The sequence below is a fragment of the Candoia aspera genome, chromosome 3 (genome assembly GCF_035149785.1).
Source record: "Candoia aspera isolate rCanAsp1 chromosome 3, rCanAsp1.hap2, whole genome shotgun sequence".
Taxonomy (NCBI): Eukaryota; Metazoa; Chordata; class Lepidosauria; order Squamata; family Boidae; genus Candoia; species Candoia aspera.
Window position 1 is genome coordinate 6,177,654 of NC_086155.1, and position 23,604 is coordinate 6,201,257.

General features: G+C 45.8%; 1 protein-coding gene and 2 non-coding genes across 3 annotated transcripts in view; all 3 read left to right on the forward strand.

The window, feature by feature from the left end:
• The first annotated feature begins 13,237 nt into the window (after positions 1-13,237).
• Positions 13,238-23,604, forward strand: part of LOC134492815 (peroxidasin homolog) — a 54,618-nt gene continuing 44,251 nt past the window's right edge. Inside the window, exon 1 of the mRNA XM_063296932.1 lies at positions 13,238-13,475. Within this exon, the coding sequence (XP_063153002.1) occupies positions 13,312-13,475 (164 nt within the window). The 5' untranslated portion in view covers positions 13,238-13,311. The remainder of the gene's footprint in view (positions 13,476-23,604) is intronic.
• Positions 16,119-16,234, forward strand: LOC134495085 (U5 spliceosomal RNA). Its single transcript, XR_010067763.1, has one exon. It is a non-coding gene; the product is annotated as a U5 spliceosomal RNA (small nuclear RNA).
• On the forward strand, positions 22,993-23,108 carry LOC134495086 (U5 spliceosomal RNA). Its single transcript, XR_010067764.1, has one exon. It is a non-coding gene; the product is annotated as a U5 spliceosomal RNA (small nuclear RNA).

Sequence of the window (23,604 nt, forward strand, 5' to 3'; positions counted from 1 at the left end):
AGCTGCCCAGATTTGAAATACTGTATTAAATAAGTCGTGATCTCCCAGGGAACCCCTAGTGAGCTCTCGTAGAACCCTGGCTGAGAAACCCTGCAGTAAGCTAATGCAACAGATAAAAATGTCACCACTGCCCTTGAGACATTTAATCATTGGTCACTTGAAAGGATGTCCTCATGAGGGACATTGAACTTTCTAATAACTGGAGTTACGAGTTCTGATTGCCACTGTGTACAGAGTGGATCTAAAGGTGGCATTTGATTCTTTAGCTTCAGAGAAACTCTGAAGCCACAATTGATTGCTGCTTCCTCAAACTGATTATATAGACACCAAGGCACTGTCACAGGGGGCCAGGGTAATGACAATAGGGATCTAACAGAACCTATTTTCACCTATAAAGGGGTTAAGCAAGGATGCAAACTAGCCCCTGTACTGTTTAACCTTTATATCAGTGTTTTTCAAACTTGGCAACTTTGAGATGTGGTTGCCCCAGCATGCTGGCTGGAGAATTCTGGCAGTTGGAAGTCCACACATCCCAAAGTTGCCAAGTTTGAAAAACACTGCTTTATATCAATGTTGAAGTTTTTGCACATCCAGACTTTAATTCTCCATCTTTCGCCAATCACACCATAATCTGTTTGCTTCTATGCGAATGAAGCAGCCATTCTCTCAATATCCAAAGTTGGGCTGACTGGGTATCTAAAAGCACTAAAAGCCCATTTTGATATAAAAAGTCAGAAAAGTCCTGGTATTTTCAGGAAAGCTTTTCAACCCCTCAATTAGATGGTGGATAAATGGAAGAACTATTGAGCTGGTGAATTTTTGAAAAATGTTTAGGTATCTATTTCTACTGTAATCTTCTACCTGCCGGGGCAACCAAGCAAGAGGATTAGCTATAAAGACCCCAACAGTGGCTCTAGCAAATACAACATTTGTGAGCTGGCATGGGAATAATTTTGTGCCAGCTGCCATTAAGCTATTCAAGGCCAAAGTTTGGGTGTGTAGCTTTATGGTACCCAGGTACGTGTCTATAAGAAAATCTCAGTTTTTGATTCTATACAAGCGAAATTTCTAAGAACTAAGAAATTTCATAGCATGCGTTGTTATGGGCTGGATCTGGCCACAGGCTGCAGAGGAAAAATCCCCCCCACTCCCTGCATCTCTGGGAGACACAGGTAAGCTGCAGATGAGAACACTGGTGACCACGGCATCTTGTGCCCACCTCCCTCCTGGCCACACAACCCAGAGCAGCACTTACGCAGATCACCCTCACGTGATGGTTTCCTCCTTTATTGGGACTCCAGATGTGCGAAGCCAGATGTTATTCTATGGGGTTCAAGCCCTCTACCAGGAATCGAACTCAATGGATTTCTGCACTTTAGGTGACTATAGATGGTGCACTTAGCTTAAGCTATCCAGGGCCTTACACTCAGCAGTTGCAGGAAGAGAGATCTAGAACAGTGTTCTTTGATCTTAGCAACTTGAAGATGGGTGGACTTCAACTTCCAGAGTCCTTGATTCTATACTTGCGCAGACACTAAGAGCACTCAACCACGACAGAATTGCCAAAATGCCTGGAGCGCTCCAAGAATTAGCTAATTCTCTTGAAGCCGTAGCCCATCGCAAGACAGTAAGGTGCCTCCCACCTCCCTGGGTCTACCATTTGAGTGCAAATCACCAGAAATAATCATTTTTGCCACTAGATGTTGCTCTTTTCCTGGCTATGCTAGAAATCCTTGAAGCTGATAAACCCCAGCAAAGTTTGTCCAGAGATGGAACATGAACAGCAGATTTGTTGCAGGCTTAGAATAGGACGCTCTGAGCCATTCCATCTAACGTAGAGCTGGAAAGCAGCTTTTAGTCATTCTGATGCAGCTTTTCTTTTAAACTTCTCCATGGCTCCTTCGTTTTTCGTGTGTGTGTGTGTGTGTGTGTGTGTGTGTGTGTTTGTTTGTTTAAAACATTTATATAGCCGCCCATCTTATATCCAACTCTGGGCGGCTCCCAACCAACAGTTAAAAACAACATCAATATTTATTTATTTATTTTCTATCCCGCCTTTATTATTTTTATAAATAACTCAAGGTGGCAAACATACCTCATACTCCTTCCTCCTCCTCTTTTCCCCACAACAACAACCCTGTGAGGTGGGTTGGGCTGAGAGAGAGGGACTGGCCCAAGGTCACCCAGCCGGCTTTCAGGCCTAAGGCGGGACTAGAACTCTCATACCACGCCTGATTGGCTCTTGGGCTGAGAGAGAGGGACTGGCCCAAGGTCACCCAGCCGGCTTTCAGGCCTAAGGCGGGACTAGAACTCTCATACCACGCCTGATTGGCTCTTGGGCTGAGAGGGACTGGCCCAAGGTCACCCAGCCGGCTTTCAGGCCTAAGGCGGGACTAGAACTCTCATACCACGCCTGATTGGCTCTTGGGCCGAGAGAGAGGGACTGGCCCAAAGTCACCCAGCCGGCTTTCGTGCCTAAGGCGGGACTAGAACTCTCATACCACACCTGATTGGCTCTTGGGCTGAGAGAGGGACTGGCCCAAGGTCACCCAGCTGGCTTTCAGGCCTAAGGCGGGACTGGAACTCACAGTCTCCCGGTTTCATATATCTACTAAAACCACCAACATTAAAACCTGGCACCAAGTAAACTTCCACATGTAGTCTATCAATCTCACCCTATCCCAGCACGTGGGGAAAAAGCCAGGTCTTAAGTGCTTTTCGGAAGGCTGGGTGGTGAGGCCTTCCGAACTTCAGGGGAAAGGGTGTTCCATAGGGTAGGGGCTGTCACTGAAAAGGCATGCTCCCTAGAGCCCATCAGATGGCAATCATTAAGGGAAGGGACTACAGGTAGTCCTCAACTTATGACCACAATAGGGACCGAAAATTCGTTAAGCGGTGTGGTCGTTAAGCAAGGCATCACGTGACTGCATCCTATTCTATGACATTTTTTGCAGCAGTCGGTAAGTGAATCACATCATTAAGGGAACCACAGGGTTAAGTGACACACGGTTCCCCATTGATTTTGCTTGTCAGAAGCCTGCTAGGAAGGTCGCAAATGGTGATCATGTGACCCCAGGACATGGCAACCATCGTAAATGCATGTCAGTTGCCAAGTGCCCGAATTTTGACCACATGACCACGGGGATGCAGTGACAGTCATAAGTGTGAGGACCGGTCATAAGTCACTTTTTCCAGTACCGTCGTAACTTTGAGCAGTCGCTAAACTAATGGTCGTAAGTCAAGGACTACCTGTAGGAGCATGCCCCCCCATCTGATCTGGTAGGATGGGTAGATGTCCTTAGGGAAAGGCAGTCCCACAGATATTGCAGTCCCTGAGGCTGTCTTTTTTAATCCTCTCTTCCCAATTCCTGTTTTATTTCAGATGCCTTGCAGTTGAAAGAAAGCAGCACTGGAAGTGAAATCATTTGAGACCGCTGTCCTCGCCCTGGTGTTGAACTACCACTTCCAAACATTGTAGGAGGAAAGCTGTGTCAGTCTACGGCAGGAGCCATTTAGTCGCACATTTTCTGACTCACACGTTTTGTGAAAAGACAGACGCCTTTGTGAGTTGCGGTTCCCTTCATCAGATCCTTCAAGAGGGTGCATCTGATGAAGTGAGCACCGGCTCACAAAAGCTTATGCCTTTAATAACATTTGTGGCTCAGGAAAGGTGCTAGAAGATTCCTACTGATGTTTTGCTTCCAAACCAATATAGCCAAAGGCTAAAATACCTGGACAAGATCATGGTGTGAACCTCCAAAGGATGTCAGGCTGGAGAAAGCTGAAACAGACCCTTCTTTTCAAGCCTATGGCACAAGTCCTATGCTAGACTGAACTGTGTCTAAGCGGAGAGAAGGAACAGAGAAAAAGGATTTAAGTTCATTATGGGGATGGGCAACTCAGGCCTTAAGTTCCCTCTGCCCGCATACTGAAATTTGATGCCGGCGCTTCCCAGCCCTTTGCAACTGGAAACAGAAACCCTGAAATGCAAACCCTAAAAGAAAATTGAGGGGCAGGAGGTGTCTAAAAATCTACCCCCACCTGCTTTGCATCTCTGCTTCACCCATCATGGCCTTCGCCTGCCCTCTCTCCTGAAAAATATTAAGTCACCCGAAGTTGCTACTGCTGGTACCCTGAGAATGGGGAAAAGGGGCTTCCTGCTGTTGTGCACCTCTGTATTTCTGCATAGCAAAGACAGGAAAAAGCCACTGAGCCCTCTAGTAGATCCCTTTATTCATAAATTAGGACCCGATCTGTCCTGGTGGGAACCCTGTACAACCTTCTATCGACTCTCCAAGTGAAACGTGGCCTATCTTCCAAACAGTAACTTCAGCTTGCTCGGGCCAAGTAAGTGAACCAAGCCATGCCTACCATGTTATCCTTGTTGGCAGATTGCTGGGAAAGCCTTTAGCCCAGGAGAGATCAGAAAAGTCACACACACCAGGCATTTCTATAAAAATAATTTATTTACAGAAAGCAAACCAAAAGCAAAACATATTTAAAGGACTTAGCTCTCATTGAGAGCTACCTAGCTTGGCTACATATGGCACAGAGAAAAAAGAGGAAGAACAAGTCCGGGCAGGTTTCCTCCCCCCAGGCAATTTGCATGACGCACGTGAGAGGAGACAATCAAATACAACCTCTTCACCCGGCCAAAATGATTAGATACAATAGCAGTCTTAATCGTTAGTAGGAAAACATCAACACTCCCCTTTTTACACTATAGATTAAGATGCAAACCAATCTTCTCTGACAACTTTGTATGTCTTTCCATTCACATTACTTTACCATTATCTCCCCTTTGGTTTAACAGAAAGCTACCATTCTTCTTCCTGTGTTTTTCCAAACCTAGGTTGTTATAATTCCAAGGCTTTTTAATGTGAAATGGCTTTTCATGCAGGCTTCAAAATCAAGCCTTTGTTTTTCTGTTGTGAATAGCAGCAAATCATCAACATAAATGCACAGATACATACAGCCTTGTTTGTCCTTCTTCATATATACACAGGGATCTGCTTTTCCTTTTTCAAAACCAAAATTCTGCAGTTTTTCATCTACTTTTTGGTTCCAGGATCTAGCAGCTTGTTTTAACCCATAGATTGACTTCTACAGTTCACAGACTAGATTCTCCCCTTTTTCATAGCCAGGGGGTTGCTGCATGTATAATCTGTGATCTAAATCACCATAGAGAAATGCAGTCTGAATTTCATAGTGGTTAACTGACATTCCTTTTAGTGCAGCAACTTTTAACAGTAATCTAATTGATTCACCTTTAGTAACTGGTGCAAAAGTCTTGTCAAAATCTAAATCCTTCCTTTGAGTGAACCCTTTTGCAACCAACCTTGCTTTATATTTTTGGATTTTGCCATCAGCATCCCTTTTCAGTTTGAAAACCCACCTACAACCCAGACAGCGTTCATTGGGAGGTAGATTTACCAGTTTCCATGTTTTATTTTCTTTCAAGGATGCTAATTCCTGTTGCATGGCAGAATGCCAATTTTGTGCAATCTCAGGTGGTAAAGCATTCACCTTGTTCAGGTTCTGTGAATATGTGAAAAGCCTTTACTGTTTCAGCCTGAAAACGTGATGGAGGAACGCCTTTATTACTCCTCTGAGATCTGCGAGGTAATACAGGGCTTAAATTTTGACTCCTATCACTTTCCTGAGAAGCATCTATCTCATCAGACAGATCTTCAGTTTGCTTTTCTGGTTTAATGTCCTCATCAGGCAAAAGATCACCATCAGCAAGTCCTTGCTGTTCTCTTGTGGTGGTCAGTTCAACTGGAGAGCTAGAATTTAATCTCCCCCAGTTTTGTTCAGCAAAAGAAGCGCTTTTGCTAATTATTAATTTCTCTCCCATTATGAACCTGTAGCTCCTCTGGCTTTGTTCATAGCCAACAAAGATGGCTTTCTTTGTTGTGGGGCCTCCTTTCCTTCTCTGCTGTTTTGGAATGTGAACCCATGCAGTGCTACCAAACACTCTAAGATGGCTTACGTTTGGTTTCACACCATAAAACAACAATGTTTTGTACATAACAGGCAGTAGATAAGGCCTCTACCCAATAATTAAAACATAATTGTGAATCTTTTAGCATGCATTTCATCGCATTTTGCAAGGTTCTGCCCTTTCTTTCAGCAACACCATTTTGCTGAGGGGTGTAAGGGTTAGAAAGAATTTGTTCTATCCCTTTTTCCACTAGGAACCTTCTGAATTTGTGAGAAAGGTATTCTCCTCCTCTATCACATTGGAGTGCAGATACAGGCCTAGGGAATTTTCCATTTGCCCATGTCACAAAACTTTTAAATTTCTCAAATGCCTCATCTTTATGTTTTAAGATGTAGATAAATGTGTATCTTGAGAAATCATCAATGATGGTCATTGCATACCTTGCTTGTCCAAGACTTGGAGCAAAAGGACCAATAATGTCAGAGTGTTCAATTTCCAAAGGTCTAGTTGTAACTCTGTCACTGTGCTTACTCACAGGAGCTTTTAGTGTTTTGCATTCTTTGCAAACTGCACAGTCTAAGTATTTATCACAGGGTTTTATCTTTAGGTCAGCACACAGCTGTGGCATTTGTGCTATATACTTGAAATAAGCATGACCAAATCTCCTGTGCATCAGGTGTACACATTGGTCATGATATGGAGTGTTGCCAACTGCAGCCTTGCAGCTTGGCTTCCTTGCATTTTGCACAATGTACAAGGAGTCTTTTAACATACCAGTGGCACACAATTTCCCATTTTTTCGTATCTCACAACCATTTTTCTTAAATGTTATGATATACCCTGTTGCAGCCAATTGTGCCACAAATAAAAGGTTTGATTGTAAATTTGGCACATACAACACACCTTTTACAGTTTCTCCTAAGCAGGATAAATACAAGTCACCTTGTCCCATAATTTTGGTCACAGACCCATCAGCCAAAGATACACTTTGTCTTTCAGTTTTAGACAGTGACACAAAAGAGCTTTTACAATTACATAAATGACAACTGGCCCCAGAATCTAACACTCATACATCAGAATTACCCTTCTCAGCAACCTGTGCAATTTGGGTTGTCTGAAGAGCCTTCTTCTGTGTTGCCCTTGTGTTCTTCTGCTCTGTCTTTCTACTCTTGGGTCTCATGGCACAGTCTCTTTGCAAATGTCCAGCTGAACCACAAGTGAAGCATCGCTGGCTGGCTAGCGCTGTGGCCTCAGGTTCCTTTCCCTTCTTTTCCCTCATTTTCTGGTATTGCAGCTTTCCAGAAGAGATGGGGGGAATCTTTCCTCTCTCTTCTCCCATTCAGCGAGTAAGCGCTGTGTAACATACGATGGGGTGAGGTCTGTTTCAGGCATAGCCTCCAGGGTATAAATCAGTGTGTCCCACGTTTCATTTAGTGAGGACAGGAGGATACATGATTTTGTGAGAGGTGTAAATTCCATTCCTCTCTCCTGCAACTCAACAAACAGCTGCTGAATATAATGCAGGTGCTCAGGAAGGCTATCTCCTTCTGCAAGGTAGGCTCTGTACAGCTTTTTCGTCAGAGTAATTTTACTCCCTGCTGTTGCCTTTACATATAAGTCTCTCAAAGCGTCCCAAAGTTGCTTTGCAGACTGCATGCCTCGCACGTGGACTAGCTGATTGTCCTCAACTCCCAAGATAATGGTGGCTCTAGCCCGCTCATCCTTTCTCAGCCATTCAGCACTGGGATTTTGGGGGGTTGCTCACCAATTGGCAGCCAAAGATTCTCTCTGTGAAGATACATCTCCATCTCCAGGGCCCAATTCAAATAGTTGGTCTCTGATAGGCGCTCCAGAGGCATCGCTGAGGGCTGGGAGGTAGCCATGGCTTCTTCCTTCTTTTGCAAGTCACCTCAGCTGGCTTCTTTGTCCTGTAGACCGGCAGTTGCTGGAAAATCTCCAGGCGGCTTCAAAGAAAATCTTCACAGGTCTTTGCTACCTGCCTTTAAATTGTGCATGAGGTGTGGAGCTGATCTCTCTTTTCTCTCTGGGTTTTACTGGGCTTACTGGGTTGCTCACTGGGCACATAACCTGTTGGCAGAATGCTGGGAAAGCCTTTAGCCCAGGAGAGATCAGAAAAGTCACACACCAGGCATTTCTATAAAAATAATTTATTTACAGAAAGCAAACCAAAAGCAAAACATATTTAAAGGACTTAGCTCTCATGCCTTGCTACATATCGGCACAGAGAAAAAGAGGAAGTAAGAAACAAGTCCGGGCAGGTTCCTCCCCCCAGGCGATTTGCATCAAGCACGTGAAAGGAGACAATCAAATACAACCTCTTCACCCGGCCAAAATGATTAGGTACAATAGCAGTCTTAATCTTAGTAGGAAAACATCAACAATCCTTAGAGTAGAATTTCCCTGCAAAGCTAGCTTGGAGAAACATTAACCCCACACACACCCAAAACACCCACACACACCCACGGAGTGATGAGTCAGTCCTTGAACTTGGGCAGATCCATCCACTGAGTCATAGAAAGGAAATGTTGCATCCCCCACGTTGCTGAGAGAGAGTCCCTTGTGGTTTTTAAACCAGGCATCCCTTCTTGACCTCAACGGAGAGTTGAGTTTCTCAGCCGATGATAACAAACAAACAAACCTCTCCTTTTTTTTTTCTGAAAAGGCTCTGGGTTTTGCTCCATGGCTGTCTTCCAAGAGGATGACTGAATATCATAACCTTGTTTCTTTGCAGAACACACATCCACACCATCTTGGTCTCCTTTTTATAATGAGTCCAAGAGAAACAACGCAAATTTAATTCCTGAATCACTGAATGGGATATGAATTTTGTTTTCCTACATCAGCTGCAAATCACCTTCACCTCTTTTGATGCTCCCCAGAATCTCTGTTCAGATGCAAAAGATGTATGCTGTTCCATCGTTCATTTATGGACTTATTGTGCAGTTCAAACCTTTCTGCAGCGGAATCAAATAAATGAATCGGGTGGGAGGGAATTGGCCAGTCTCAATCCAGATGCCGTAAGCTAACTTTCTCCTCTTCTTCCCCACCCCGTTTTGCCCCTCAGGAACAGCCTGGGGTTACACATGCTTAGCCTCATCTCAGAAAGAAACCATTTTTCAGACTGGCAGAATATATCAGTGCTGGGCCAAGCAGGCTGGGTTCACACAAGACATTAAACCTCAAAAAATCTAACCAGGCTTAACCAACTTTAGCATGTTGGGTGAATGCAAGCAGTGATGTCATTTCAGTTTACTCTACCAGGCTATTGGCCATAACATAGCAGATAAAGGGGAAATCCCAGGTAAATGGAAACCGGTGTTTTTCAAACTTGGCAACTTTAAGATGTCTGGACTTCAACTCCCAAAATTCCCCAGCCAGCACTGAATAAACTCTATCAGCAACAGATGTACAGGTAACACCTATCCTGACACTCTAATGTTAAATACAGCGTCAAAAAACTGGCAGTTGACTTCATCAAGTTCAGTTACCAAGCGTTGAAGGAGTTAGCAATTCATGCAAAGATAAACACCTCCGAGAAGGGATTCTACTTCTGTTTCACTCTCTCTGCCCTTACGTTTCTCCATAAAGCGTGCCCTCAAGCCCAGATAAAGATTAAAACACACATTTTAATCCCAAACTGCTACTCCTCATAAAGGCATCTGGTGCTTGTTCTAAAGCCAGTGTGGTTCTTTGCCCTGACAATTAAAGTTAATTAGAGTTAGTTCATGCCTAGAAGTCAGCCAAGGGTGGATAATCCCTCACATTTAGGATGGCTGTCTGAGTTGGCACTGGTTGGGCCTCAACTGGAGGGATTCATCTGGTATGGGGCACTGCATTCTCTAACGAAGGAGGAAGAGGGGAAACGAAGGCCTAAGAGTTGACCAGGGAGGGCTGAAAAGCCCTGAAGGAAATCTGAAGAAATTGGTTTTTAAAGGATAAGGTAGCAGATTTTGATCAGGCACTAATGAAGATGCAATATTGTCAGAGGAAGAGGGTAAAAAAGTCAAGAATGTGGTCATGGCCACATGAATGCAGCTGTCATCTTGACTTTTTTGACACACACCCCCTCCCTGATATAGTTCTGAGTTTCCCCCTGATGGGTACAATCATAAGGATGACTTTCATTCCTGCATGGGGCAATGAAGCCAAGAATAATGGGGAGGCCAGGGGTAGATGATAAGCCTAAAGAGATGCTGTGGGGGGACAGCAAATATTCCTTTCTGGCCCCATCTCAAATCTTCAGGTTTGGGTGGGCTCATTTTTCAGGTGAAGAAGGACAAGATGCCACAGCAGAGTGGATTCCACTTGCTCCATCTGAAATAAAATGTTCAAAAATAATTCAGTGGTTGTTCCAGGGTCTTGGGAACCTTAGAAAGTTGGGGGGGGGGATACTACGTGTGTTTTGTGCTCTGCTCTATCCGTCTGCATCTAGGAGGAGGTGTTTCCAAGGACTAACGAAGGAAGTATTTCATCTGTAATTTAACATGGCGAGGTTACCTTAAGTAGGTTTCTGGATCTGGTTGGCTATGGATCTGCCCAGCAATTTGCCCATCTAGGCAAGTATTAGTCCCCTGCGTACTGCCCAAGGGAGTCCCTCCAGCGTGGCAGGGACTGGAAGCCACAATACGAGAAGAATGCTGGGGCGCTGGAAAGAGTGCAGAGAAGAGAAACAAGGATGGTGAGGAGCTTGGAGGCTAAACCGGGATCGTGGAAGCGTGCCTTCTCTGCCATAGCGCCTGCCCGTTGGAACATTCTCCCCCCTCGCTCCTGGACTTCCGAAAAAAAATTAAAAACCTGGCTCTGTCAACATGCCTGGGGTGGAAAAGAGAATAGGTCCTCTTGGGGTTGGTTAGCTGCATAGAATTGCCGTTTGCTTGCAGATAGAGAGAATATTTTAGCCATCTGGATTTTGTGGAGTCCTTGGTGCTCTCTGAGCCTTGTTTTCTTGCAGACATTTCTGCAACCAACTAAACTACTAACCAACTAAAACTCTTCAAAACTTATTAAGCAACCCAAAAGACCCAATAGCCCAAGAAGAAAAAACAGGAGTTATTTACAACATACAGTGCAAAGACTGTAACAGCCACTATGTCGGACAGACAGGCAGAAGACTAGCAGAGCGCATCCACGAACACCCACTGGCAGTCAGAAGACACAATGAGAACTCCTTAATCTCACAACACGTGGACAGACTCAAGCATAGTTTCAACTGGAAACGGTGAGCATCCTAAACCAAGCCAAATCCAAAAACGCCAGAGAATTCCTGGAAGCCGGGCACTCAGACCAAGCAGCCATCAACAGACACAAAGAGGTAAACAACATCTACATACCATTCAAAAGGGACAATAGAAAAGCCAAAAGACCAGCACACTCCCTTGCCAGCAACCAACACCCAGATATGCAATAATCAACACTAGGATTAACACCAGATGAACCATCAAACAGCACAAGACACCCTAATCAAGGAACTATCAACTCAGGCAATCAACCAAGCAGGAAACAACAGCCCAATCAAGGAACTCCCAAGGAGAGAACAACCCCCCCACCAGCACAAGCAGGGCACGCCACGGCATATAAACCAAGAGCAGGGCCCACTCCCTCTTCGCACTGAAGAGGTTGCCTAGTCTGGCAATGAAACGTCTGCAAGAAAACAACAAGGCTCAGAGAGCATCAAGGACTCCACGGTTCAACCCTGAGCTACAAATATTCACTTCGATTGGCATCTGCATTTTATTATATTTTAACATATTTATATTTTTATATTATTGATATTGTGGTATATTATTGATATTATATTATGGTGAAATGTTTTTATTGTGAACCGCCCAGAGTCCCTCCTTGTGGGGGAGATGGGCAGTAATAAATTTGAGAGAGAGAGAGAGAGAGAGAGAGATAAAGCCAATGAAGTATGGTTGAAGGAACTGGATATGTTTAGCCTAAAGAAGAGCGTGCTAAGGGAGGACATGACAGCAGTCTTCCAATACTTGAAGGGTTATCCGAAGGAAGAAGGCATTGGCTTTGTTGTCCTTAGGACCCAACGATAGGACATGGACAAATGGGTGGAAGGGTTCCAGGGTGAACTTGAAAGGAAGCAGTGGAATAGCCTGCCTCTTGAAGTCATGGGTGCAGGGCCGCAACTGGGGGGGGGGGGAGCCAAGCGGGACATGTGCCCCGGGCCCTGTACTGGGGGGGCACCAAAATGAGCACTGGGGGGGGGGTGCCAAAATGGGCATGGAATCCATGTTTGCCCCAGGTGACACAGACCCTGGTTGCAGGCCTGCATGGGTGCTCCATCAATGGAGGCTTTCAAAAAAAAGGTTGGATAACCATTTGTCTGGGATGGTCTGAGAATTCCGGCCCTGGACTAGAAGAGAGTTTGGAAAAGTCTGACCTAGAGCACCACAGAAAAGGACAAAAAAATGAGGAGGGGGCATCAGGGAGATCTCCTGCCTGGCCAGTGGCTCAGATTCACCCATCTGTTAACTCTTCGTGAGTTGAGTCCAGTGCAGTGGCTGAGATGACATCAACATCTTGCAATGTTGGCTGGGAATCGTTTGGGCCTGTAGACCCAAGGAAATGGCAAGGAAGTTCTTTTGGGTGTCCTTGGCCACCTGTCATGGATCCCTGGCCCTTAAGTCTCCTTCATGGAACAAGAAGGTACGTGTTGGGCTGGTTGTGGGAGATTATTAGCACCTCTTTTCACAAGCAGGGCTTAACTTGAAAGTGATAAATATATATGTGTGTGTATAAGACAGCAATCAAAGAAAAGGAATCTACATCTGTACATATAGGGCTGTGTTTCTCAACCTTGGCAGCTTGAAGATGTGTGGACTTCAGCTTCCAGAATTCCCCAGCCAGCCTTGCTGGCTGGGGAATTCTGGGAGTTGAAGTCCACACATCTTCAAGCTGCCAAGGTTGAGAAACACTGATATAGGGCCATAGTAGCTGTGCTATTGTAAAAACAACAATCTGTTTTCCAGACTGCACAATCAAACATGCCACTGTGTGATCGTGCAGTCAATATCTCCCTGCCACCAAGGGAAAGTGAAACTTTGTTGGGGTTTAGGCAGAGCGCCAAGGGCGAAATTAACTGCAAACTGCAATGGATTACGAAGACCAAGCAGGGTCACAGTTTAATTCTCAGATGTTATATGAGCGTCTAATGCCGGGAGGGTGGGAGTTGGTCTGTCAAACTGCCTTAACTTAATAGGAAACATGTGTGTGTGTTTGTGTGTGTGAGAGTGTGTATCCTCCTCCTCCACCACCCTAGCTCTTAAAGCTGGGGAATTTCTGCCTGCCTCTTTGCAGATCAAAATCGGAGAAACTCCCTATTCCAGCAAATAACCATGCTGAGCAAAATTGTAGCCTTTTCAAGCATCAGTCTTTTTCTGTTCACACCTACCTCGGCAAGTTCCTGTCCCAGACGATGTTTGTGCTTTAGGACTACAGTAAGATGTATGCATTTGATGCTGGAAATCATCCCCGAAGTTTCACCGCAAACAAACATCCTGTAAGTAATTGTTTCATTTGGGGTTATCATCTTGGGTTCTGTTCCCAGGTCAAACCACGGCATGCAACCTTTTCTGAGCCAGTCTAGCCTAGAAAGCCAGCTTAAGGTTTCAGCAGGCCTCTGTCACAGACACAGCAAACATCGAGGGTTAGAATAAGGCACGTGCAACCCATGTTAGGATTTGCTTTCCTACAGATATATAAAACGGTATCACTTTCGGGTTTTCGCTGTACAGACCGTTGGGTGCTCTGCAGAAAAAAAAAATGGAAATCTTGGAACTAAGTAAGGGAATATTCTTTAGGTCCAGTTATGCTGTGGAGCAGGAGAAGGAAGATCCTGGACAGAAAGGAGCGTGCAGTCAGCAGAGACAGAGAAACAAAACCCAGATTGTTTTAGAAGGGTGCGGACAAACGGGCTTCATTGTGGCTGATTGCACTGTGCACGCCAAGAGAGATGAATGAAAGCTTTGTGCTTTGGAAAGTCGGTGATTCAATAGTCGAGCTGTGGAAATCCTCAGCAAGAGGATTTTGGAACAAGGGAGAGCACGTAGGAGCCATTTCGTTTTGAACTGTTCCAGCAGCCACGCCTTTTCACGGTTCGTGGGGCAGTTTCCCAAACGGGCTTAACGATGTGAAAACAGGTGATTTGCACATAACATCTCTTCCAAAGCCTGATTCAATAGTGGCAAACCGTCTGGTTTTGTGTGAGTCGGGTTGGGGGTGAAGCGTCTGTTTCTGGCATTTTGGCTTTAGATGTGCTGGCACAATCTCCTGCTCTTCGGGGCAGGTGGGGAGCAAAAAAGAGCATACATGATGCCAAGGAAAACATGGGATTCCCACATGCTTTGGAGGTGGGTTGCACATTCTCTGTCTGTGCCTGTTAGAGGAACACATTTTCACAAGACCGTGAAAAGACGGGCTGGAGAAGAACTTCTATATAGACTCGATACATTATTTTGTGGGTCTAGGCCAGTGTTTCTCAACCTTGGCCACTTTAAGATGTGTGGCCAGCATGGCTGGCTGGGGGATTCTGGGAGTTGGAGTCCACCCATCTTAAAGTGGCTGAGTTTGAAAAACACTGCTCTAGACTTTTTTCATTTTTACTTCATGAATTTAACCATAAAAAATATATATATTTTTAAAGAGCCTCCCCTGTACTCGCTCGAATTAGGGTACAAAAAATACAGCCAGTGGGTCAGTATTCCTTCTGTGATCCCTTCAGCTCCTTCAGAATGAGTGGAGTGGAATATTTGGAGGACTTTTCTATTTTTTATGTTGACATTTTTAAATTTATTTTTTGCCTGAGGGTCTTAAACAACCCTTTTTCCTCAATCTCCCCCCTCAAACGGGGTATGCTGTGGTACAGCCCTGAAGGAGAGATGATGGGTATCTCCACCAGGTGGCGCTGTGCTAACCTTAGCACAGTGTTTCTCAACCTTGGCCACTTTAAGATGTGTGGACTCCAACTCCCAGAATTCCCCAGCCAACAAAGCTAGCTAGGGAATCCTGGGAGTTGGAGTCCACACATCTTAAAGTGGCCAAGGTTAAGAAACACTGGTCTAGATTTACAATATTTCTCAAGGACTAGTGACTTGGGTGTGATCTGCAACTTTGAAGGAACTGACAGGAGATACAGCCAGTGGAAAATACATTATTTGTGCTTGTTTCTAGTGGGGAAACTCAAAACAAAGAGGAAGGGGGTTGTCCATGCCATCTGCAGCTGAGATGCAAAAGGAAAGGTTAAAAGCAGAGAGAGAGAAAAAAAACAAGTTTTATCCCAGCTGATATCCATCAAAACATATATAAGTATTAGTGGTAGCATTATTTCCTTCAATTTTTGTTTCTTTCTTGATTGTATAGTTTTAGTAAATAACATTATTACTTTACTATTGTTTATTTTTGATGTTATGTAAATATATTGAGAACTCTTGCAACGAAGTCAAATTCCTTGTATGTCTGATCATACTTGGCCAATAAAGTATTCTAATCTAATCTAAGTACCCTTGTTTACTCTTGAATCAGTGTTTCTCAAGCTTGGTAACTTTAAGATGTGTGGACTTCAACTCCCAGAATTTCCAGAGTTCAGTATTCATCGGTGTCATTATCAAAACCCAACCTATACCCTGATATGGCCTAAAGATTTCTCACCACACACCTTCCTGGAAATAAAAGTTTTTTTTCTATTTGTTCTTCCAAGCACATAGCAGGATCGCGAAGGAAATAAGCAATAACTTTCCAGCATAACCCATAAAGGGTAATATTCAAAAGCCACATTTAGTCAGCGTCAGTTTGCACCCAGAAGGCGACTTCAGGCGTGACTCCGATTTGAGCATCGAGACGATCCCGAGAATTGCACGAAACGGAGTCCGGCCAGAGCGGGGAGGCGGACCAATGAGGCGGTTCATTTGCATTTATTGCAACCGTGATGCTTTGCGAGGAGGGACCCCCCCCCCAACCAGAGACTCGTCCGTGACTTTTCCTCCTTTTCGCTTCGTGCGAAAGGCCCGAGGCTGGACCCGGCGGGAATCGTAGAAAAGGTCTTCCTCTCGACCCAGGGACGCGTGTTTCTGCTGGGTCGCGCGGGACGCCGTAACCTGAGTAGCTGTCGCCGCCGTGTGGTTCGGTGTCGGCGTGGTTAAGCTGCATACTCTGGTTTCTCTTCAGATCGCATAAATCTTTCGCCTTTTACTAAAGATTTCCGTGGAGAGGAACATTTATGAGTTTTGTATTAATTTTTTGAGGCCCTACTTCGGTAGGGCTACCTTTACTTGGTTCCAAAAGCAGAATTAACAGATGTGGGTTTGTGTGGGTTCTGTCGTGTGGATGGTGTGCAACGTCGTCCGAGTTGCATCAACGGGCGTCTGTTGTGCACGGAAGTGCCGTTTGCTGAATTCTCTCTGGAAAACGGTGGTAATCGGTGGGTGGATCGCTTCGGTGAGGAGGTCCTAGTGCCTCCGCTTCTCTGCACTTCACCCCAGGTCGGGGTGACGTTTTGACTCTTCTCTTCTGCCCGGCCAGCGGTTTCTCCCCACCAGTGAGTTTTGTTCCTTTCTCGCCTGGTGCCACAATCACAATGGTGTCTGGAATTAGGTTCTACCTTGCGTACCTGTGCGATATTCACGTACCTGAGCTGTTGATTGATTACAATTAGCAGAACCTGCCCGTGTCTTCCATTTCCAGGGTGGGCCAAAACTTTGTAGCCATGAGATTTTATGACTAGTGGTGGGCTACGGAGGAACAAAGGCCAAAGTGTTTTTTATTGGAATCGCATTCTTACCGCAGTGTTCACACAACATGGTTCATCTCATGGCTGTATTTTCACAGTACTGGACTTGGCTAGGATTAACCTGGGTTGACAGCTGAGGCCGAGAGTGTCATGCATACCTAGCCTTCTAATTCAATTTAAGGAGAGCAGGTTGTCCAAACCTAAAAAAGGAGTTTATTCAGTAACTAGGTTAAGCATGTTGCACAAGTGCAGCTTAGGATGCACCCGCACTGGAAATTGAAGGAATGCAGACCATCAGATGGGAGGACTCTTTTGTGGAAGGTCCACAGGTCTACACTGGACCTGTATGGCCTCTTCCCTTTTACAGGTAGTCCTCACTTAACGACCACAATTGGGACTGGAAATTTGGTTGCTAAGTGAAGTGGTCATTAGACTAATCTGACCTGATTTTACTGCTTTTTTTGCAGCAGGCATTAAATGAATCACCGCGGGTGTTAAGCGAACCATGTGGTCGTGAAGCGAATCATGTGGTTCCCTATTGATTTTGCTTGGCAGAAGCCAGTTGGGAAACTCGAAAATGGCGGTCCCATGACCATGGGACGCTGTGATAGTCATAAATGCCAAGCACCCAAATCGTGATTATGTGACCATGGGGATGCTGCAACGACCGTAAGTGTGAGAACCGGTCATAAGTCGGTTTTTCCAGCACCGTTGTAAGTCCAAACCATCACTAAATGGATGGTTGTTAAATGAGGACTACCTGTAAATGTGTCCTCCCTGAACAGTTTCTGTCTTGTAACTTGAAACAGGGCTCCGTTCTGTGTTTTTACAAAAGGCCACCTTGCAGTGGTAACATTCATAGCTGGAAACTCCTGAAGTTATCCTTATTCCAACTAAAGTAAGCAAAACCCATTTCTCCCCTCATCCCTCATGTTATCCCCAATTCAGCCAGTGAAGAGAGCAGATGCACAGGAAACCCAGCTCTGAAAATGTCTGGTGGATGACCACAGCTGTATTTTGGCCCTGCCTGCTCTGCTGGAGCGCAAGGCCCCAGATGTGAACTGGTGAACCGGCGCCAAGGCGAACAACAGCTGTGGGCCATTCTTGCTCTGCAACTTTCAAACCCAATTAGGTCTCTGGCTATTTGTTCCTCGTGGCTCTGTTTGAAGTGCAGGGTCAAGATCCATGGACAGAAACAAGGAGAGGTGGGACTCCCTCCAGAAAAGTCTGAATTGCAGCTTGCAGAGCCAATACTGGGGGAGGGGGCTTGTTTTCGCCTGCGTTTCATGTGAAAGTGTGTTGCGGTCAGCTTGAACTCACAGGTGCGGAGACCTGATCAACCCAAATGTCTTGCCAAGAAGGAGATTTCAAAGCAGAGAATCTGTTTCACCCTATCTTTGCACCCGCTGGAGATTCTGCACCATCTGAAACGAAACGCCTCTGTTCAACGCCAAGCGTTTTGCCGGTGGAGAAGCCTTGGCAGGATAGACCTTAGTCACACGTCCATCCAAGAGTCAGCTCAGTGCACCTGGGCAGGCTCCCGCCCTTGTGGTGGCATGCCCCCAAGATGCTTGGAAAAGCCATGGATTTGCCTGATAGGTTGGGGTGCTCTTTTCTAGCATGTCCAGCCAGGGGTTACCGTCCCAGATTGGGAAGGCTGTCTTTGCAATTTTGTAATCACTTTGCTTTTTAAATGGCAGTCAGTCCACTTTTAAATGACTTAAGCCATTTCTCATCTGTAGCCAGATGGAGAAATCTGGTATTCTAGCTGTTAGAGGCCTTGGGAGAAGAGCAATGACAAATCTCGATTAAATAGTTCAGAGCAGAGACATCACACTGACAACAAAGGTCCGCATAGTCAAAGCAATGGTGTTCCCCATAGTAACATATGGCTGCGAGAGCTGGACCATAAGGAAGGCTGAGCGAAGGAAGATCAATGCTTTTGAACTGTGGTGTTGGAGGAAAATTCTGAGAGTGCCTTGGACTGCAGGAAGATCAAACCAGTCCATCCTCCAGGAAATCAAGCCAGACTGCTCACTTGAGGGAATGGTATTAAAGGCAAAACTGAAATACTTTGGCCACATAATGAGAAGACAGGACACCCTGGAGAAGATGCTGATGCTAGGGAGAGTGGAGGGCAAAAGGAAGAGGGGCCGACCAAGGGCAAGGTGGATGGGTGATATTCTAGAGGTGACGGACTCGTCCCTGGGGGAGCTGGGGGTGTTGACGACCGACAGGAAGCTCTGGCGTGGGCTGGTCCATGAAGTCACGAAGAGTCGGAAGCGACTAAACGAATAAACAACAACAAACAGCTATTAGAGGAGAGGGGGAAGAGAGACAGACAGACAATGTTAGTTTAAAAGTGAGAAAATACCTGCTTCCTGTCCAATCTTTCTTTCTGTCTGTCTTTGCCCATCTCCTTCCTTCGGAATGAGTCCTTTGCCCCAGGTTGCAACCTTTTGGTAGTGTTATTGAGAGGCTGAAAGGAAGAATGGGAGATGACAGGGAAGGCCCAAGAAACCCTGCTGCTACCATTTTCTATCCGATTGTATCAGTTGGCCATGATACTCCACTGGGGAACAAGAAGCCGAGAAGCTCTTGTGACAGATCCCGGTGACAGGGAAACAGGGAGAAAGAGGGATTATTGTTAAGGCTTCTCTCCCAGACCATTTCCCTGGTCTCAAGACCCCTTAATTCTCCTCCAGACCAAGGAAAAAAACAGTTTTATTCCTTTTGGGTCATCACTCCACTGGCCACAGACCTCAGGCTTCCTAAAAGCACAGTGTGGCCACCAACCCACAACTAGGGCAACCTTCTTGCCCTGGCATGTCAGCCTAGACAAAGAGGGTGTCCTTTGCCTTCCAAGTGGCCAACAGGAACACCAGTCCCAGGGCCATAGGAAAAAAAATACTGTTTTATTTCTAGGATTCACATCCCCACCCTTCAAAGCTTTCCCACGGTGGCTTACACCAAGTGTCCTGTGCAAGTTCCTTCCAAGTGACACGATCCAGACAAGTACATCAATTTGCAGCCATGGCCCAGCCGCAGACATGGCTTCCCATGGAAATCAGCAGGAAGGATACCGGATGCCAAGTTTCCTTTGCCCGTGTAAGCACCAGAGCACACCCGTTGCACGTATTTTTGCAACCTCCTCAACCAGCTTCATTTGGGAAGTTGGACTGCCCTTGATACAACAGGCTAAACTGGGGAAGAATTAGTGTTGGTTGGCTGGTCTGGTTCTTTCTTCTGGCTGAGTATGTTGCACTCAATATATCTGGGGTTAGTAAATGCTTCACACTCTTGTGCAAAGCCAGAGAACGTGTAAACTGAGCAATTGAGTGAAGCTATGCAATTGCTTTCAGGTATTCTGGACTCTTGGACTGTAAGTGCATTTGTGCACCAGCTCCCATTCTTAGGAATATCTCTTCATTGGTTAGGATCCCATTTCTGAAGGCAGGTTGGCTCTCCTAAGACCCCAAGAGCATCCAGGAGACCCACACCATCCATCTTTCTTCTCAGTGCATCCAAACTCATTTTTTTCCCCTCCATTGTTACTTTGTCCATTCATGCCAATGGCCAGTGGAGGGAATGTTTACAAGAACCCCAAATATTGAAATAATCCTGGGTTTATATGCCAAGTAAAGCCCAATTTTCCTTGAAATGAACTTGAGTCCTGATGGTTTCCATACTGTTTGGATGGCAACAGCAGAACAGTAGTTTGCTGTTGCCTCTTTTACGGATTCTTAACAAATTTTCAGTCTAGGCTACCACCCTGGGATTTCTCAGTGGTCTCCTATCCAACTATTAATGGACTGAATTCCGCGTAACTTTTTTGAAGAACAGCCAAGGTCAGCTAAGCACTGTCCCCGTTGTCTTGAGCAAAAGGTTTTGATCCACTCAGTCGTTTTAAAAACTGATCCGTGCTCTTTTGCCCTCCACTCAAACATCCCTGTGGCTGATGTCCTCCTTAATCCCACGTTGCAGATTAATCTTTGTATTAGAGCTAATTTTTCAATACAGCTAATAGCTAGGCTTTAAGGCAGCAGATAGTCATCCTAGGAAGTCTGAATTTGAAAGAGAGTAGCTTGGTGTAGTGGTTAAAGCAGTGTTTCTCAACCTTGGCAACTTTAAGATGTGTGGACTTCAACTCCCAGAATTCCCCAGCCAGCATGTATGGACTTCAACTCCCAGAATTCTGGGAGCTGAAGTCCACACATCTTAAAGTTGCTGAGGTTAAAAAACATTGGGCTAAGCAGATACTATGGGAGACCGTACCAGGAATTAGGCCCAGAGAAATCCACTAGATGGCAACAGAGAGACAGATGGATTTTTCCATATCACTTTGCTGCCTTCTAGTGGCTGTTTAGATTTTTGCATACCAGGTTTTGTAGCTCTTGGGCTACCAGGAGGCAACCCTGCAACGGGTGACCTTCGTGACCGTCTTCTTTGCTAAGAGGCATCCCACAGGCGCATGCCTGCACCATGTCTCTGCGAGGACAGTCACAAGGGCCCCTAACAAACGCAGGCCTCCTTTTGAGCAACATGCATTCACTACCACAGTGGGGCCTGTGTTAGACGGTGAGTCCTAGGCCTGCTTTAGGCATGAAGGCCTGGCTGGGCCAGTCCCCCTCTCTCAGCCCTAGGAAGGAGGCAAGGGCAAACCACTTCTGAAAAACCTTCCCAAGAAAACTGCAGGGACTTGTCCAGGCAGTCTCTAAGAATTGGACACAATTGAAGGATTAAAAAAAAACACAACTTCCTCTGCGTAGTGACCCACTCCCAATACATCTATTTTAAACCCACTTTTATTTCACCAGAGAGAGTGTTCCTTTGACCTAATCCGTTCACGATTCCAGACTCAGAGTTTGCCAACTGGCCCTGGGCCTTCTCCCAAGTTTGGGCCCCTTGTTTGCCTCAGAGAGATAATTGAATTAAAGTCAGGTTTCTTTCCTGCTGTTCAACCTTGAACATTAAACAAACCAGATCAAGATAAAAGCAGGGAGAGGGAAAAAGAAATATTCCTGGGGCTTTCTGCTTGGACTTTGCTGCCTTGGCCATCCAGCAGAAAGGTTCAGGGTTGCAATTTAATTAAAACAGCCAAAAGTTGCCCTTCTGTTGGGTTGATGGGAGACAAGTGAGATACTCAATAATAATAATAATAATAATAATAATAATAATAATAATAATAATAAAATTTATGTGCCACTCAACTCTCAGCAAAACTAAGGAGGCTGGATTCTTTTTCTATACATATAAGAAACTTTATTAAAATTCAGAATATGAGTAAAACATATAAGAGTAGAAAGAACTTGAAGAAAGAAAAGGAGGCTGGATTCTCACACTGAGGGGGATGAGTAAAGAGGCTATATTCTCAACCTTAGCCACTTTAAGATGCATGGACTTCAACTCCCAGAATTCATGGCTGACTGGGGAATTCTGGGAGTTGAAGTCCACTCAGCTTAAAGTCGCCAAGGTTGAGAAACACTCGGCTATATTTAGGAGGTATACTTGATGGGGGCATCCAAAACGATCCCTGAAGTTGGGTGTGCATCAGGTTGGAGCAACCGCTGAACATACCGCACACCACCTTTCCCCGCACGGCAGGGGATGCTAATGTTTGAACCACCCATTTTTACAGCCGTTTTGTCAACGGCAGTTCAAAATGTCAGTGGGGTTATCTGCAGGCTTCGCATCGGTTGGAAGACGAGCGCAATTGGAGGTTTTCGAGGCAGCAACGCCTTGCTCACTCAGAGGAGACCTAAGGTTGCTGCAATTTATCTGCACTTCCGCAATGCTAACGCAGTATTTCCTATCCTCCTAGTGAGCACATTACAGTATATACACCGAGGAAGCACATATTTACAGGTCTTCGATAACGATAGCGGGAAAAAGTTATAGCCGCTCCTAAAGAAAAGCCACATTTAGCCAGCGTCAGTTGGCACCCAGAAGGCGACTTCAGGCGTGACTCCGATTTGAGCATCGAGACGATCCCGAGAATTGCACGAAACGGAGTCCGGCCAGAGCGGGGAGGCGGACCAATGAGGCGGTTCATTTGCATTTATTGCAACCGTGATGCTTTGCGAGGAGGGACCCCCCCCCCCCACCAGAGACTCGTCCGTGACTTTTCCTCCTTTTCGCTTCGTGCGAAAGGCCCGGGGCTGGACCCGGCGGGAATCATAGAAAAGGTCTATCTCTCGACCCAGGGACGCGTGTTTCTGCTGGGTCGCGCGGGACGCCGTAACCTGAGTAGCCGTCGCCGCCGTGTGGCTCGGTGTCGGCGTGGTTAAGCTGCATACTCTGGTTTCTCTTCAGATCGCATAAATCTTTCGCCTTTTACTAAAGATTTCCGTGGAGAGGAACATTTATGAGTTTTGTATTAATTTTTTGAGGCCCTACTTCGGTAGGGCTACCTTTACTTGGTTCCAAAAGCAGAATTAGCGGATGTGGGTTTGTGTGGGTTCTGTCGTGTGGATGGTGTGCAACGTCGTCCGAGTTGCATCAACGGGCGTCTGTTGTGCACGGAAGTGCCGTTCGCTGAATTCTCTCTGGAAAACGGTGGTAATCGGTGGGTGGATCGCTTCGGTGAGGAGGCCCTGGGTCCTAGTGCCTCCGCTTCTCTGCACTTCACCCCAGGTCGGGTAACGTTTTGACTCTTCTCTTCTGCCCGGCCAGCGGTTTCTCCCCACCAGTGAGTTTTGTTCCTTTCTCGCCTGGTGCCACAATCACAATGGTGTCTGGAATTAGGTTCTACCTTGCGTACCTGTGCGATATTCACGTACCTGAGCTGTTGATTGATTACAATTAGCAGAACCTGCCCGTGTCTTCCATTTCCGGGGTGGGCCAAAACTTTGTAGCCATGAGATTTTATGACTAGTGGTGGGCTACGAAGGAACAAAGGCCAAAG